The sequence below is a fragment of the Mesocricetus auratus genome, unplaced genomic scaffold (assembly GCF_017639785.1).
Source record: "Mesocricetus auratus isolate SY011 unplaced genomic scaffold, BCM_Maur_2.0 Super-Scaffold_100676, whole genome shotgun sequence".
Lineage (NCBI taxonomy): Eukaryota > Metazoa > Chordata > Mammalia > Rodentia > Cricetidae > Mesocricetus > Mesocricetus auratus.
This window is the reverse complement of record NW_024429266.1, coordinates 102,703,423-102,720,126: the sequence shown is the minus strand read 5'-3', so window position 1 is coordinate 102,720,126 and position 16,704 is coordinate 102,703,423. Positions and strand designations below refer to the sequence as shown.

At 55.7% G+C, this 16,704-nt stretch overlaps 2 protein-coding genes, 1 long non-coding RNA gene and 1 other non-coding gene across 4 annotated transcripts; 1 reads left to right on the top strand and 3 right to left on the bottom strand.

The window, feature by feature from the left end:
- Nucleotides 1–2,555: 2,555 nt before the first annotated feature.
- On the bottom strand, nt 2,556–5,531 carry LOC121136690. The gene is made up of 2 exons (XR_005873744.1): nt 5,218–5,531; nt 2,556–2,977 (listed from the first exon to the last, which is right to left on the bottom strand). It is a non-coding gene; the product is annotated as an uncharacterized LOC121136690 (long non-coding RNA).
- A 272-nt stretch (nt 5,532–5,803) lies between these two features.
- Nucleotides 5,804–8,386, top strand: Gamt (guanidinoacetate N-methyltransferase). The gene is made up of 6 exons (XM_005083315.4): nt 5,804–6,049; nt 6,863–7,008; nt 7,107–7,170; nt 7,509–7,576; nt 7,673–7,783; nt 8,097–8,386. The coding sequence occupies exons 1-6, from the start codon at nt 5,869–5,871 to the stop codon at nt 8,235–8,237; spliced, it is 711 nt and encodes a 236-aa protein (XP_005083372.1). The 5' UTR covers nt 5,804–5,868; the 3' UTR covers nt 8,238–8,386.
- A 945-nt stretch (nt 8,387–9,331) lies between these two features.
- On the bottom strand, nt 9,332–16,677 carry Ndufs7 (NADH:ubiquinone oxidoreductase core subunit S7). The gene is made up of 9 exons (XM_013122979.3): nt 16,594–16,677; nt 16,316–16,494; nt 13,598–13,634; nt 13,104–13,172; nt 12,741–12,864; nt 11,158–11,337; nt 11,043–11,089; nt 10,213–10,301; nt 9,332–9,606 (listed from the first exon to the last, which is right to left on the bottom strand). Exons 2-9 carry the CDS (start codon nt 16,329–16,331, stop codon nt 9,509–9,511), a joined length of 660 nt encoding a protein of 219 aa, XP_012978433.1. The 5' UTR covers nt 16,332–16,494; nt 16,594–16,677; the 3' UTR covers nt 9,332–9,508.
- Trnan-guu lies at nt 16,566–16,639 on the bottom strand. Its single transcript has one exon. It is a non-coding gene; the product is annotated as a tRNA-Asn (tRNA).
- Nucleotides 16,678–16,704: the final 27 nt, after the last annotated feature.

Sequence of the window (16,704 nt, the reverse complement as noted above, 5' to 3'; positions counted from 1 at the left end):
GGAACCAGAACAGAGCAGAACAGGGCTGTAACACTTTCGCCTGAGAAACCTTCCCTTAGCAAAGTGGAATTGTTACACTCCAAGGGACCAGAGTCGAACTGTAACTATTTGGGGGGTGAGCCCCTCCCCCTGCCACTGCCTGCCAGGGCACAGCTATTACACTGGGGAAGCCTTTCCCTGGAACAGGGCTGTAAGCTGCTATGTGTATTGTGACCTGTGGTATTCCTTGGCTCCCGAGTGCCAGAATACCTTTCCATTCAAGCTGCCACAATGCTTACAAGACCCTATATCATAAAGGTATGCAATAGCCGGGCGGTGGTGGCGCACACCTTTAATCCCAGCACTCGGGAGCCAGAGGCAGTCGGATCTCTGTGAGTTCCAGGCAGGGCTGGACCGACAGCCTCCAAAACAATACAGAGAAACCCTGTCTTGTAAAAACCAAAAATAATAATAACAATAATAATAATAATAACACCCCACCTCAAATAGGTATAAAATAATGATGAGAAGAAAAAGAAGCCAGGGATACAAAGTGAGACCCTGTCTCAAAAATACAATAATAACAATAACACAATAAATAAGTAAGCAAAATGAGGCAATGGCTCAGTTTGTAGAGCACCTGTACAGACTGGCCAAGGTTGAAAGACCCCTACCCAGGGCCCCCCTAGGAAAAGAAAAGCAAGGCCAGGCCGTTGCCTAATGAAAGAAACCCAGACCAGGTGTCTCACCCTCAAAACAGGATGTCTGTGATCACTATAGCAGTCATGGGACCTGGATAATAATTGCTGAAGCGTGCTGGGAACTTTCATATGACAATACTAGAAAACCTAGTCCTTGGCAACTACCCTGGCCCCCAATTGTGTCTGATCACTATAGCAATCATGGGACCCGGATAATATGACAATACCAGGACACCTAGTCCTTGGCAACTACCCTTGCCCCCAGTTGTGTCTATGATCACCATAGTAGTCATGGGACCCGGATAATAATTGCTGAAGCGTGCCTGGGTCTTTCATAAAGTAATACCAGGAAACTTAGTCCGTGGGAACTACCCCTGCCCCCAAGATGAGCCAATGAAATGCCTGTTACTTATGTAACCATTGAAACTCTATAAATATTGTACTCCCTGAAAGCCCGGTATGCTCTGCACCCGAGTTGCAGTAGCATCCGCAGGGGCCTGTGTACTCAATAAATCACCTCTTGCATTTGCAGCCAGTGGTCTGGCCCTGGTTCTTGGGCAGACGGTTCGGTTCAGTGCCCGGCGCTTTGATGCCGAGGTTTTGCAAGGTCATGGTCCCATCCCCAGCACCACATAAACCAGACATGGCAGTGCGAGCCTGGCTTTCTGACACTCAGGAGGTTGGAGAGGAAGACTGGGAATTCAAGGTCGTCCTCAGCCACATAGCGAGCTGGAGGGCAGCCTGAACTACATGGGACATTCCCAAACAACATCGACGAAAACCAAGCAAACAATGAACGCCTCACGTGGCCCATAGTGCTACTTGTGGCCCCAGACGATGGTGACACACCAGGCATGAGGTAAGAGTGGCCCCAGGTGGCAGTTCTCTCAGGGACTGTACACTCCAGTGTGAGGCTTCTCTCGGATGACAAAATAACAACAATTTTACAGGCAAGGCTGACTGTGGGCCCTGAAAATGCAGGAGAGCAGATCCTAGAACTGCCATGCAAAGTTGGGCTGAGGCTATGAGTTTGGGGGGTGTAGTTGGCTGTTACTGTTCTTATAATCCATAGATTGCCTCCTCCCTCCACAAGATAGGGTTTCCTTGTGTAAAAGCTCTGGTTGTCCTAGAACTTACTCTGTAGACCAGGTTGGCCCAAACTCAGAGATCTGCCTGTCTCTGCCTCCCGAGTGCTGGGATTAAAGGCGTGCGCCACCAACACCCGGTCTTTTTTTTTTTTTTTGGTTTTTCGAGACAGGCTTTCTCTGTAGCTTTGGAGGCTGTCCTGGAACTCACTTTGTAGACCAGCCCGGCCTCGAACTCACAGAGATCCGCCTGCCTTTGCCTCCCGAGTGCTGGGATTAAAGGCGTGTGCCACCAACGCCCGGCCCGGTTTTTTTTTTTTTTTTTAAGTCATGTAGCTCTGGCTACTTGGGAACTCACAAGGATCTGCTTGCCCCTGTCTCTGAGTGCCGAGATGTCTTACCATACATCCTTATAGACTCTTCACAGTGCCACTGGACACATTATCCTGTTATCCAGCCCCCACACCGGCCATCCCTGTTCATGAAGTTGCCCTCAAATGTTCACAGGCCAACATTAAAACATTTGAGGCTAGCAGGATGTGGTAACCATACCTTTAATAATCCCAGCACTTTGGAGGCAGAGGCAGGTGGATCTCTGAGTTCTAGGACAGCCAGGGCTATGCAGACAAACTCTGTTTGAAATAAACCAACCAACAAACAAATACAATGGTATCTGGGTATAGGGTAAATACTTGACATCCTAATACTCAGGAGGCTAATGCAAGATCAGGAGTTCCAGGCCAGCCAGTAGACCCAATCTCAAAAACAAAACACACGCACACCTCACAAATGAACATGCATTTCTTTCTTCAAAGCACGCCATGAACCACACGTAGAGATCAGAGGACAACATGGAAGAGATGCGACTCGGGTGTCAAGCCTGAGGGCAAGCACCCTTATGTGCTGAGCCACCACTCAGGTCCAAAGGAGGGCATCTGTTAACACCGCCACCCTGGGAGGACCGGGCGAATCAGCAGCACAGGATGTGAGGACACAGGATGTGGGCAGACGGCCCAGGCCAAAGCCCTTTAGAAGTAGACGCCGGGTGTGCTCAGTGCGTAGGATGCTGTCTGGTAGGCACAAAGCTCTGGGGCCGATCCCCAGAACCATGGGTTTCCCCAGCACTCGGGACAGGGAGGCAGGAGGAGCTCTCTGAGTTTGAGGCCACCCTGATCTGAGGATGACCTGGGACCTTGTCTGCATAGTGAGGTCCTGTGTCAATAAACAAAACAAAACAAGCAAACAATTCATTTCCAGTGCTGGGTGCAGCAGTTCAAACCATTAAAAAAAAAAAAACAAAAAACAGAACAATTCATTTCCAGTGCTGGGTGCAGCAGTTCAAACCATAAAAAAACAGAACCAGGCAAAAACTGCTTTCTACTCAGGCCAAAGTTTTGTTGTTGGTTTTTGTTTGTTTTTTTGGTTTCTGAGACAGGGTTTCTCAGTGTAGCCCTGGCTGTACTAGAACTCACTCTGTAGACCAGGCTGGCCTCAAACTCAGAGATCTGCCTGCCTCTGCCTCACATTAAAGGGGGCACACCAACCCCACCTGGCTCCAGCCCAAGGCTTTTGCTTGGAGCAGAATCTCCCTGTGTAGCTCTGCTTAGCCTGGAACTCACAGATATCCCCCTGCCTATGACGCTGGAGTGCTAGCATTACAAAGCTACCTAGTTTATTTTTTTTTAAGATTTATTTATTACATATACAGTGTTCTACCTACGTGCCAGAAGAGGGCACCAGATTGAATTGTAGATGGCTGTGAGCCATCACGTGGTTGCTGGGAATTGAACTCAGGACCCCTGAAAGAGCAGTCAGTGCTCTTAACCTCTGAGCCGTCTCTCCAGCCCGCTACCTAGTTTATTTTTAATAAGACCGCACGAGATCATAGAAGGACCACTCGAGATTGGTGGAACATGGAGGCTGGGGTGGGAATTCAGTGGGGAGACCACTTTCCTGGCAGGCACAAAGCCCAGGACCCACTTTGAGCAAGCACTGCAGACACACTGGGGTAGAGAAGCAGGGTCTGGAGTTCAAGGCCACCCTTAGCTATGTGGGAGTTCAAGGCCACCCTGAGCCACTTGAGAATCGGTTTAAAAAAAAAAAAAGGCAGGGGCTAGTGAGATGGCTCAGCACCCGCTGCTCTTACAGAGGGCCAGAGCACCCATGGGGGGCTCACAACTGTCAGAAACTGAGCTCCAGGGGGGGTCCGATGCCCTCTTCAGGCCTCTCTGGGCACTGCACCAAGTGGAAACTGTCAGGGTTTGCGATCTCCCTGTCTGGAGTTGTGATCTCCACTTTCCTGTTTTTTTGTTTTTTGTTTTTGTTTTTGTTTTTTAGCAGTTTTCTCTATCTGTAAAATGTGTGTATGGACAGTTGCCGTTGCAGCATATTCTGAAGGTTAATAGTTTTACTATTCCAGACATTCTTCTAGCATTGCTCAGAAAAATCACCAGGTTGAGCCACACCCAACGAACTCAAGTGACTTTGGGGTAACGGGCTGGTAAGGAAGGGGCAAATGTGGGTTAGAGCAAATAGGAGAGGGCTGGCTTCTTGCACCACACCAAGCCAATGTGCATCTAGACTTAAGGGATCAAGCCAGGCATGGTGGTGGCACACACCTCTTTTTTTCTTTTTCCTGGTTTTTCGAGACTGGGTTTCTCTGTATTGCTTTGGAGGCTGTCCTGGAACTCACTCTGTAGACCAGGCTGGCCTCTGCCTCCGGTGTGCTGGGACTAAAGGCATGCGCCACCAGCGCCCGGCGGCACACGCCTCTAATCCCATCACTTCCAGGTAGAGTCAGGCAGATCTTTGTGATTTCGAGGCCAATCTGGTCTTTAGAGAGAGTGCCAGACCACCTGGGGCAATATCATGAGCTCCTATCTCTAAATAAACAAATAATTACAAATAAAAAATAAACTTGCAGGAGCAGCTAGGAGGACATGTTGGGATAAGCAAGCTCAGCTGTTTCTCCAGACAGGTCTCTGGCCAGTAAACAGAGCACTCTTGTGAGCCAGTCCCGCAAATGCAGAAAGTCAGGCCCCGCTCAAATGCCAGGCGCCCACGGGTCCTGCCCTGCTCCTGCAGAAGCTCTGGCGGTGCACCTGCCAGCATATCCTGCCCTCTATGGCACTGGCCTGCACCCAGCAAGCAGGCCCCGACCTGCATGGCTCCAACTTTATGGCTAGACAATTAGGCCCCGCCCAGGCCCGTAGGCCCCGCCCCATCTCTATGCTCTGGTCTTAGTAGAAGGCTGAACTCCACTCAACCTCCTGACAACTAACCCAGCGCCCCCCACCCACAACCGTTTCCTTGCTTCCAACCCCACCCCTAGCCGAAAGAGGCCCGAACGCACTCCTACCTTGCCTCAAGCAGGCTAGGCCCCACCTCACCCGTGGGAATAGGCTAGACCACTAGCAGAAGGCTGGACTTCATCCTATCCCATAAACACCTACCCCATGGCACTGTCCCCATCCGTAGCAAAAGGCTGGACACCACGCCTCAGCCCGCTGGTCCAGCTCCTTAGCTCTGTCCCTCATACTTAGCAGAAGGGTGACCCCACCCCATCGCTCTGGTCCCGCCCCTAGCTGAAGGCCGGACTGCCCTAGCACAGGCTCCATCCTGTGTGGCTCCTGCCTGCATCCCACCCCACAGGCCCCATCCAAAGCAAAGGACTGAACTCCTCCCCAGCCCACAGCTCCGCCCTAACAACTTTACTTTAGGGTCCAGGCCGCAGCCTCCACCCTTAGCAGAGCCTGCTCGCTCGCCCTCGCCGTCAGGCTCGGTCCACCCAGGCCCAGCCCAGCACGAGAAGGGACATCCTCCCAGAACAAGGCCCCACCTCCTTCTGGTGGCTCCGCCCACCCCAGCCCCAGGCCGGACTCCTTCCCCAAACACAGGCTTCGCCCCAGCCAGGAGACCTCGCCCCGCGAGCATGCTCCGCCCACTCGGTCCATCATTGGGCGAGACTCCCTCAAGGCCCTCAGGCCCCGCCCCGCTCCGCCCCGCCCCCGCCCCTGAATGCACAGGCGGCGCCCCACCCCTCCGCCTGCAACTCCGGCGCTCCGCTGCCCTTGTCCTCCCCGCCTGGTGTGCAGAGACTCACCATGAGCTCTTCCGCCGCCAGCCCGCTCTTCGCTCCCGGCGAGGACTGCGGCCCCGCGTGGCGCGCGGCTCCCGCGGCCTATGATGCGTCTGACACGCACCTGCAGATCCTGGGCAAGCCGGTGATGGAGCGTTGGGAGACTCCCTATATGCATGCGCTGGCCGCGGCCGCCGCCTCCAGAGGTACCCTGCCCGAGGAAACTGAGGTTGCAGCTCAGACGTGCAGGAGTTCCTATGCGTGCTGCGTGCCTCAGTTTCCTTGCCTGGGGCATGGGGCTGCCCTGGGGCCACGTTGGCGGGGAAGGGAGGATGTTGCCAAAACGTGGACACGCGTAAGAGGCCTGCTCTGAACTGGGGCTTCCTCTCCGGAGGGAAAAGGCTTCCTTCTCCCAGGGCTGGACTGGAGGATGGGTCTTCCGACCACAGTACTGGGAGAAGTGGGGGACAGAGTGGTCTTGGGGCTGGGGCTGGCCCGGAGTCTCCCCGGGCTGTGGCTAAGAATAGCTTGGGAAAACCGAGCAGAGAAGCAGCTGTCTTGGTGCTGTGTCTGGGAACTGCCGGGTGAGAGAGGACGATGGGTGTTTGGGGCTCCCCAGCCTCAAACAGGGCAGATGGACGGTGGGCCTCCAGTTCACCTCGGGCAGATGGGGACCTAGTGTCCGGCGATAAATGAACTGGGGGGGGCTGCCAGTGTCGGGCCTCCAAGCCGGCCTTGGTCCTTGCTAACCCCACAGAGAAGGGCCATAGCACAAATAGCGTGGACAGGAGCTCAGAGTCCAGGGATCCCTGGGGCCAGGCCCAAGATCGTTGGCCTGTCCATAGCCTCCCAGGCCAACCTGGCAGCTGTCCAGAGCCCACGCTATTCTGTTACTTTGTTCTGTCCACCCAAATGGCCCTGCTGGCCCCTTTGTCCTTGAGGCCTGTGACTGGCAGCCCGGTCCCACCCCCACATCCCCTCCCCCAGCCAAGGCAGCTGTCATGTGTTTTGTATCCTAGGGGGTCGTGTCTTGGAAGTGGGCTTCGGCATGGCCATTGCGGCCTCCAGGGTGCAGCAGGCCCCCATAGAAGAGCACTGGATTATTGAATGCAATGATGGGGTCTTCCAGCGCCTACAAGATTGGGCCCTGAGACAGCCACACAAGGTACTGCTGGGGCGCAACCTGGGAGTCACACCCAGACCCAGGAGATCCGGGGGCCACCGTGACCCCCAACCTTATCTCTCGTCCCTTTCCCTTCCAAGGTTGTTCCCTTGAAAGGCCTGTGGGAGGAGGTGGCGCCTACTCTGCCTGATGGCCATTTTGATGGTGAGGGGGCTCAGCCCAGCAAAGGGACTACCTGGGCTCCGGGCCGGTGGCAGCCTGTGTCGCCCTCCAGCTTGGTGGGCTTGCTATCAAGAGTGAGCTCTGAGCTCGAGCCCCGGTTGCACATGGTGTAAGGAGAGAATGGACTCCTACACGTTGTTCTGCCACATGCATGTGTGTCCCCCCCCCCCCGTCCCCTACACCTCCAGTGTGCACCAGGGAGAGCCCTTGGGAATAGACACATGAACACAGACAGGCCGCTGAGGGCAGCTGAGGGCTGGGTCAGAGGAGGTGGGGCAAGACAGTCTCTGCCCTCCCTGGCGGGCATGTGTCCTCTGCAGGGATCCTGTATGACACATACCCACTGTCTGAGGAGACCTGGCACACTCACCAGTTCAACTTCATTAAGGTGGGACCGCAGGGCCAGGGTGGGCGGGTGGGCGGGCATGTGAAGACTGGCACCCATGTTCCCTCCGCCCACTCCTGCCCCCTGGCCTCTCCGCAGAAGCACGCTTTCCGCTTGCTGAAGCCTGGGGGAATCCTCACCTACTGCAACCTCACATCCTGGGGGGAGCTCCTCAAGTCCAAGTTCACAGACATCGCCACCATGTTTGAGGTACGACTACCTGTCAGCGACCCCCACTCTGCTCACTGGCCTCAGCTGGGACTGTGATTTTCCATTTTGGAATCAGCAACACCCTTACTGGTTTAAGCCTCCCATGGCTCCCCAGAACCTCGGTACAGCCATGCTTATCTTAGAGGCTGATGCCCTCCTGCCCGGTGTGCCGGGGCCGCAGGACCATGAGTCTTCTCTCGCTGGAGGCTGGCAGTGGGTCTGTACAAACATGCTCTAGCCTCCAAGGTTACCTCACACCAAGACCTGGGTCCTCTCCCGCGTGGTCTGAGGTGACTTGTGCCCCTCCCTCCAGGAGACACAGGTGCCTGCACTGCAAGAGGCAGGCTTCCGGAGAGAGAACATTCGCACCGAGGTGATGGCGCTGGTACCGCCTGCAGACTGCCGTTACTACGCCTTCCCTCAGATGATCACTCCCCTGGTCACCAAGCACTGAGCGACTGGCCCAGGGCTGGAACGAACCTCTCCTCTTCAGTGCCTTCATGGCTGGAGTGTAGGCTCCAGCCTCTCAGGGGTACTGCAGTGACACTGCCTGGCCCCGCTGTCTTCCCGAGCTCAGGGGGAAAATAAATACCAACAACAACACTGGTGGCAGTGAGCTGGAGGGAAACATTGGTTCAGAAGCTGCCTGCTTCAGCGATGCAGCTAGTCCATCCCTGGTCCCTGGTGCCCCTGCCCTGCCCAGACAAGACCAGTCAACCATCACCTGTTTGCAACAGGGGACCCAGCCCGGCACACACCCAGCCACGCATCCCTCAGTGCCGCTGACTCTGGAGATCTCTGGTATCAGATGCACTGGCTGGCCCACACTGTAGCCCACCCTTGCCTGGCCCTGGGAGTGTCTACCTCAGCCTGTGCCCTATACCCAGCTGCTAGAAACCACTCTGCTGGGGGACCCCTTCCCACACCACTTCCCCAGCACTAAAGCCAGGTTCAGCATTTAGGGCAGCGAGCAGGCTGTTCCCTCATGATGTAGAGCACACCTTTAATCCCAGCTCTTGGGAGGCAGAGGCAGGTGGATCTCTATGGGTTCTAGACCAGCCTGATCTACAGAGCAACACTCTAAGACAGCCAAGACTACACAGAGAAACAATTCCCCTTAGGCTAGGCTGGCACCTTCCCCTCCCAGGCCTTGGGTCACCATGGTCAGCCTGTCCAGTCCATCAGCTGGAGATGACAGATCCCAGACCCGCTCCTGCCATAGTGGCCACGCTGAGAGCTACAGAGGGTGACAAGCTGGGTCTCCTCCTCCCAGGGGCAGACGGCTCCTACAGGGCAGCTGGCCAGGGACGTGTCTTCTATTTAAGAGGAAACACACTGTCCTCACTCGACCAGAAATGGGTGGTGACCGACCGACCGGAGCTGCACAGCCGGCAGAGGTCACAGTTTGAGCACACAAGCCATTGAGACTGTGAAGCCACCAGCCTCCCGTTCCCCTCAGCCAGGACCTCAGGGCCAGGATTCTTCACAGAGCATGCAGGACATGCCCCATGTACCGACTGCCTGCTGGGCCACAGTCCACACAGCGCACTGGGTCAGGGAAGGTTTATTCACACTAGGACTCTGCTGGGCCACAGTCCACACAGCGCACTGGGTCAGGGAAGGTTTATTCACACTGGGACTCTGCTGGAGTCCACACAGCGCACTGGGTCAGGGAAGGGTTATTCACACTGGGACTCTGGGGCTGTGGTGCTCGGCCTGGAGGCTCTACCTGCGGTACCAGATCTTCAGCTTCTGCTCACGCTTGATCTTCCGTTGCAGCTGCAAGATGCCATAGAGAAGCGCCTCGGCCGTGGGCGGGCAGCCTGAGGGACACAGACAGCTGAGACCCCAGCAGCCCACATGGTGCACTCTCAGGGTACACTGGGGTTGGCTCTGAAGGCACAAGTGCTGTGCTGGGCCTCCAGACACCCACTCCATTCCTGAGCTGCTTGTGGTCCCACAAAGAAAGGAACCCACACTGTGACTCTGGTGACAGCGAGGTCCTCAGGAATAGCCCCTCACAGAAACTGGACCACTTGGGTCAGGGAGATGGGCAGGAAGCTTGCACCAAAGGCAGGGAGGCAGCTTGAGATTCCAGGCCTCAGAATGCCAGAGGCCTTAGGCATGCAGCCAGAGAAACCCCCATGCTCCACCCCTGCCCAGTGTGGATGGCCCCTGCTGTCCAGCAGTCTGCTGAGGGTCCAGCTGGAGGCAGTGGCGAGGGACCACAGAGTAAGACAGACTGGACCTGCAGCTCAGCCAAGTCAAGGCCTCTCCAGGGCAGCAGAGGGAAGCCAACATGCCCAGCACTCCCAAGGAGGTCAGAACAAAGGACAACATATGTCACATCTGTTTCTCTGCCCTCTAGGACACGGGACCTAGAGGTCGCCTACCCAGGCTGGTGTTGTGGGGCAGGGTGGCGGCCTCACCTGGCACATAGATGTCCACTGGCACAATGCGGTCACAGCCTCGAACTACTGAGTAGGAGTAGTGATAGTAGCCACCGCCGTTGGCACAGCTGGGGAGGGGGAGGCAGATCAGATGCACACCCACCCACTCTCCCCCTCACCCCTCACCCTGGCCCTGGGACAGGAGAAAATGCAAGGGCCAGACCCTACATGGCAGATAAGAAGTGGGTGGAATAAAACGGGCTCCCAGAACCTTCCGTGGGACATCTGGGATGCAGTAGCTACTGATACACACATGGAAAAGCACTTCTGCCAATGGACCTGGGGTGGGGCTATGGCATCTCAGATGGCCTCACAGAAGTCCGGAATTCACTACACAGCAGATGGCCTTGCGGATAGCAGGCGTGTGCCACCGTACCAGGGTTACTGGGCACTGGGGATGAAACCCACGTTCCTACATGTTGGGTGAACCTCTAACCCAACCTTGGTCCCCTTTTACTTTTTATCTTCTGCAGCAGGATCTCACTATGTAGTTCAAGCTGGCTTGAACTCACAGAGCACTGGCTGCCTCTGCCTCCAGATTGCTGGCCACCACACCCTGTTACTTTTCTACTGCGGCAGACAACTGGGATTCCAAGGGGGATCCTCCACAGCCTCCACTGCAGCAAAGAAAACTGCGCAGGGGCTGGGATGGAGCGCTTCCTGGGGGCCAGGGCCTGGGCTCCTGCCTGTGTGTATTACACACTGCGTGAGTCACAGTCGCTGAAGAGGGGACAACCTGGGAGGTTTGTCACAGCGGGGGGGGGCACTGGGGTCACCATAATCCCCCAGGCAGCCTAGTACACACTCACCTCCCCATGGAAACCACATAACGAGGTTCAGGCATCTGGTCATACACCTACAAGACACTCAGGTCAGGTGATGCGGGGGCTGGGCAACAGAAGGAACCGAGGGGACCATGTGTACCTTGCGGAGCGCAGGGGCCATCTTGTTGGTAAGTGTGCCAGCTACAATCATCACGTCAGCCTGACGTGGGCTGGCGCGGAACACCACACCAAAGCGGTCCATGTCGTAGCGCGGAGCCGCCATGTGCATCATCTCCACAGCACAGCACGCCAGGCCAAAGGTCATGGGCCACAGGGAGCTCTGTGAGGGCACGACAGTCAGCTGTGTGTCCAGGCACTGTCCCCCCACAAGTGAGTGTGCTGCGGAGCAGGGCCATCTGAAGGTTCCCAGCGCAACCTTGTGGGCACAGTGACACTGAGTACCTGGCAGTCACATGAGGCTGCCACAGGGCTAGCTGTTGCTCTGGCTACCAGGGACGTCCCCTCTTGGCATCCCTAGACTGGCCCAACCGTCCCTCAGGAACCAACTGCGGGGGACTGGCTGTCCTTGGCATCCTCTGTGCGCCAGCGCTCACACGCATCACGGATCTAGCTCGCCCTGCGCTTGCACCTGAGAGCAGCGGGCCTGGCGGGCGTGAGGGTGTGGTTAGCATCTGAGCTGACTTCAACAGACTGCTGCCTCCTCCTGGGCTACCCTTGGTCCCCTATGGTGGGCACCTCGTCCTGGCCACTTCAAGATCTGGCAGGGCAACCAGAGCCCTAAGCACAGCACAGGAGAGCGAGGCAGCACAGAGACACGTCACTCACTGGGCAACTGTCAGACAGGCTGTCACATCCATACACCAGAATGCACACACAAGGGGGACACATGGCGAAGGGACCACTGGGGACAGATATAGAGAGGGAGGCTGTATATAAGCTTTGCTGAAGGCCTATGGCTCTCCAGACTTGGCCCCAGAGGTGAGCTTAAAAGGCATTGTTTTGTTTTGTTTTTTGAGACAGGGTTTCCTCTGTGTAGCTTTGTCAACCATGCTGGCCTCAAACTCAAAGAGATCGCCTCCTCTGCCTCCTGAAAGCTGAGATTAAAGGTGTGTACCACCACCCTCTGGCCTTCAAAAGCACTTATTTTTTAATTTTTTTATTTTAAGCAAGGCATAGTGGCTGCTTCTATCCCAGCACTCAGGAGGCAGAGACAGGTAGATCTCTGTTTGACTCCAGCCTGATCTACACAGTAAGTTCTAGGACAACCAGGGCTATGTAAAGACCCTGTCTTGGGCCAGAGAGATGGCTCAGAGGTTAAGAGCACTGACTGCTCTTCCACAGGTCCTGAGTTCAATTCCCAGCAACCACATGGTGGCTCACGCCATGTGTAATGAGATCAGCTGGCCTCAGCTGGAAGTTGGTGGCACACCCCTTTAGTCCCCTCACTCGGGAGGCAGAGGCAGGCAGATATCTGTGAGTTCAAGGCCAACCTGCTCTATAAAGCGAGTTCCAGGACAGCCAGGGCTACACAGAGAAACCCCTGTCTTAAAACAAACAAAACAAAGACACACTCACATACACACTCATGCACATACACACACACACACACACACACACTCACCCACTCACGAGAGCTATTAAAGGGCCTGGTCATTCTGAGTGGTGGCTGGAGGGAGAGCTGGGCCCTTAGGAAGGAGCAGGTCTGACCGGAGGGAGACTTACCCGGCGTGCCCAGTTGATGAGGTCATCCAGCTTGGCAACCACATACTCGGCCCGGTTTCTGGGAAGATGGGAGGGCTTGGGTACCACAGCTCCAGCTCCAGCCTTGGGCACGGCAGACTGTGTGCTAAGAACAGAGTACATGGGTTTGGAGGAGAGTAAGCCAGGTGACCCCAGTGTCCTCTCTGGGGACCCACCAGACCACCAGAGCAGTTTCCCAGTAAGGAGGGACACACAGGGTTCCTGGTCAACAGAGAAAGGAACAGTGGCCACATTTGGGAGGCCACAGGGCAGGGTGGGGTGGGGCAGCACCCGAGTACAGGCCCTAGGATCAGCACTGGAACCTGTCCGCAAAGCCTGGGTTACCTGCTCGGGCCCTGGGCGGCCACACTCTGATGGACTCTGCACACTTGGCCCAGTGCGCCTATGCTGGAGCTGCAAACACAGACAGAAGTGAGAGGCCACCAATCAGCTGTCCTACCGTCCCACCTGCAAGTGGCTCCCTGTCCACCCACGGCCCCCGCTCAGCCGCAGGCTCTTTCCAGACGTAAGCAGAGCCTCTGTGCTTCTGGGAACACCAGCTGCTCAACATGCTGGGCTCCTTCACGGCCCTGTCAAGGCAGCCAGCCTGCAGAGGTCCGGGTGGAGGCTGAGACAGGCCTTTGTCACCGTTCTCCAGACAGTCCCCACACAGCACGTGAGGAGGACAGCGGGACAGCCTCACTGGATCTGCCGGGCAAGCTTTGCCGAGCAGTCGCTTCCCTGGATGCTGCTGCGGGCCTCTACTGGCTGCAAGCCCCACAGTTCCAGCTGCTCCCTGACAGTCAGTTAGATTTGTGACAGACAGGACACACACTCACCGGAGGCCCAGGGTCCGCACACAGAGCAGGCCAGGAGCTAGGGAGAGAAGCACAGTGGCTCAGTGCTGGGTCCTGGTCCTCTGGAGGGCTCCAGCACAGCCTCCCTCCCACCCTTGGTTCAAACTCCACACCCAGGCCTCCTTTCCTTGCAAGTCACCCCACTCCGCCTCACGCCTCACTGCACCCACACCAGGACCCCAGTCAGCTGCTCCTGAATAACCCAGGGCACTTTGTAGAAGGAGCATCGAGAAGCAGGGAGAGAGGCGTGGGCAGCTTTGTGGGCAGGATGGATGACTCGTGTCAGCACCCTAGTCCCGGCAACTCGGAAAGGGACTGTTTGCATGAGGCTCTCACAATGACATCACTAAGATGTGCCCTGAGGTAGCAGGACTGGATGTTTCGTGAGGGCAGATATGAACCAGGTGTGACGATATACAAATGGTATTCTAGTGGAGCGTTAGTGACTCACACCTTCAATCCCAGCACTCGGGAAGCAGGGGGATTACAAGTCTTAGAACAGCCTGGCATACACATTGGAAAAAATGCAAATAGCATTAAAGACAGACAAAAAAACAAAAAAGCAACCAGGGGTGGGATATATAGAGATTAATACAAGAATAACCTCCCTTTAATCCCAGTACTCTGGAGACAAAGGCAGGTGGATCTCTGAGTTTGAGGACAGTTTGGTCTACAGAGAGAATTCCAGGACAGTCAACTGTTACACAGAGACACTCTGTCTCGAAAAATCAAAGGAAAAAAGAAAGAAAGAAAGAAAGAAAGAAAGAAAGAAGGAAGGAAGGAAGGAAGGAAGGAAGGAAGGAAAATATAAACTTTGAATAAATTCACAGCAAAGTAAATAACTTACTAAGTGGTTGGGCTTTGATTTTACTGCTACAGGGTCTCTCTATGTTGCCCAGGCTAGCTCTGAACTCTGACCTCAAGAGAGCCTTCTGAGCAGCAAGGACTGCATGCAGGCACCACCAAGCCCAGTGTGGATCACACTTTTGTGCTGTCATGCTGGGAACCAAACATGCAGCCTTTAACATGCTCAGCAAGTGCGTCAATCCTGGGCCACACCCCCAGGCCTCCACCTCTTCCTGCCTTTTTTTTTTTTTTTTTACAAGACAGGGTTTCTCTGCATTGTTTTGGAGGCTGTCGGTCCAGCCCAGCCTCGAACTCACAGAGATCCGCCTGCCTCTGCCTCCCGAGTGCTGGGATTAAAGGCTGCGCCACCACCCCCCGGCTCCTGCTTTCTCTCTTTATTCCTTCCTTCCTTCCAAAGGGTATCACTATGTACTCTTGGCTGACCTGGAACTCACAGGGATCCCAAGCGTCCTTTTGAAGCAGGGTCTCAGGGTCTAGCCCAGACTGGGTTCATAAGCTCCCTGCCTCAGCCTTCCCAGGGCTGGCATCACAATGTTCTACCAAAAACATCCTCTTTGCTGCCCCTAAAGTGTTAATGAAAATTTGCTTCTCTCCGGGCGTTGGTGGCGCACGCCTTTAATCCCAGCACTCGGGAGGCAGAGGCAGGCGGATCTCTGTGAGTTCGAGACCAGTCTGGGCTACAGAGTGAGTTCTGGGACAGCCTCCAAAACAATACAGAGAGACCCTGTCTCGAGAAACAAAACAAAACAATTTGCTTCTCCTTCAAGTCTGACCGTGGGAAGCAAAACCCAGCAGTTGGTAATAGGGTTTATCAAGCGTTCACTGTCGAGCGGATCCAGGGAGGAGCAGTCAATACCACGAACCCATGCTCTGCATCCCTTATAGTGTCCACACCACAGCTGGGCCTTCCAACGTGGGAGACTGAGGCAGGGGCATCAAGAGTTTGATATAACCCTAGGCCACACAGGAAGACCCCATCTTAAAGAAAAACAAAACCAGACTGCCAGAATGGTCCTGAGTTCAATTCCCAGCAACCACCCTGCAGCCATACATGGAGGCAGAACACAGTATACATAATGGGGGGGGGTTGGAGCCAGACCGAGGTGTGCCACCTTTAATGCCAGCTCTGGTCTCTATATGTCTCCGCCCCAAGTCTGTCACCCTAGCACTTGGGGGTAGTGGAGGCTGGAGGATCAGGAGTTCAAGGTCAGCCTCTCCTATACAAACAAAGGCGGTGGGGTTCCGATGGCAGAGTCCGTCCCTCCCTAGTGCAGTATGGTGCACACCTGTCATCCCCTCGAGAGGCGGGGACTTCAAATTCACCCTCAGTACACATAGTGAGATTGAGGCTAATCTCCCGTTCCTAGTGTGAACAGTGCCACCATGGAGGAGATGCGACCTCTGATGAGGCTCCTGTCAACGGTCGCTCATATGCCAGATTGTTTTAGCGTTTAACCCTAGAATATAACGAGGACCAGGCCAAGGCTTCGACGTGGAAACCGAGCCCTTTGCAGGGCTAGAGGCCCAGGCTGTCCTGGGCCCCAACCTGTGCCGCTCGCGGCCGGGCTCCTGCCATCAGTCTCCCGACGCCGGGAGACACGCGGGCCTCAGGGTCCGCGACGACACGCGGCGGATCATCGCTGACAGAACTTTGCGAACTGGATCCAAACGCACTCGGGCCCGACCGACCCCAGACCCCGAGGTTACCGAGGGCTGGGACCTGACCTATACGTTTCTGGGCCTCCAGCGTCTCGCACTGCGGCCCCTGAGGTGCCCGCAGCCCCGGCTGGCATCCCAGAGCTGCCCCGCCACCCCGAGCTCACGTCCGCTCACCCGCCAGCACCGCCATCTTGGCCTCGGCCTTCAGACAACCTCTGTCGATCCGCCCTCCAAAGCGTTCCGGCTCTGGTCCTTCGCCCAAGTAGACACCATCGGAAACCGGAGCACGGAAGCAGAGTCGTTCCGAAGCGCTCTGCGAGCGGTCGCGCCAGCGCAGTGCGCGCTCCCAGCCTCTAGGGATGAAAAGGACAAAGCAACAAAAGATCCTCGGCTCGATAGACTTACGAAAAAGTGAATATACGAGCGTCCCTGGGTGGGCTCGAACCACCAACCTTTCGGTTAACAGCCGAACGCGCTAACCGATTGCGCCACAGAGACGGCAGTAGCTGTGCAGCTTCAGTACATGCCTAGGAGGCTGCGCGCGCGGGCTGTGAAGTGCGCTT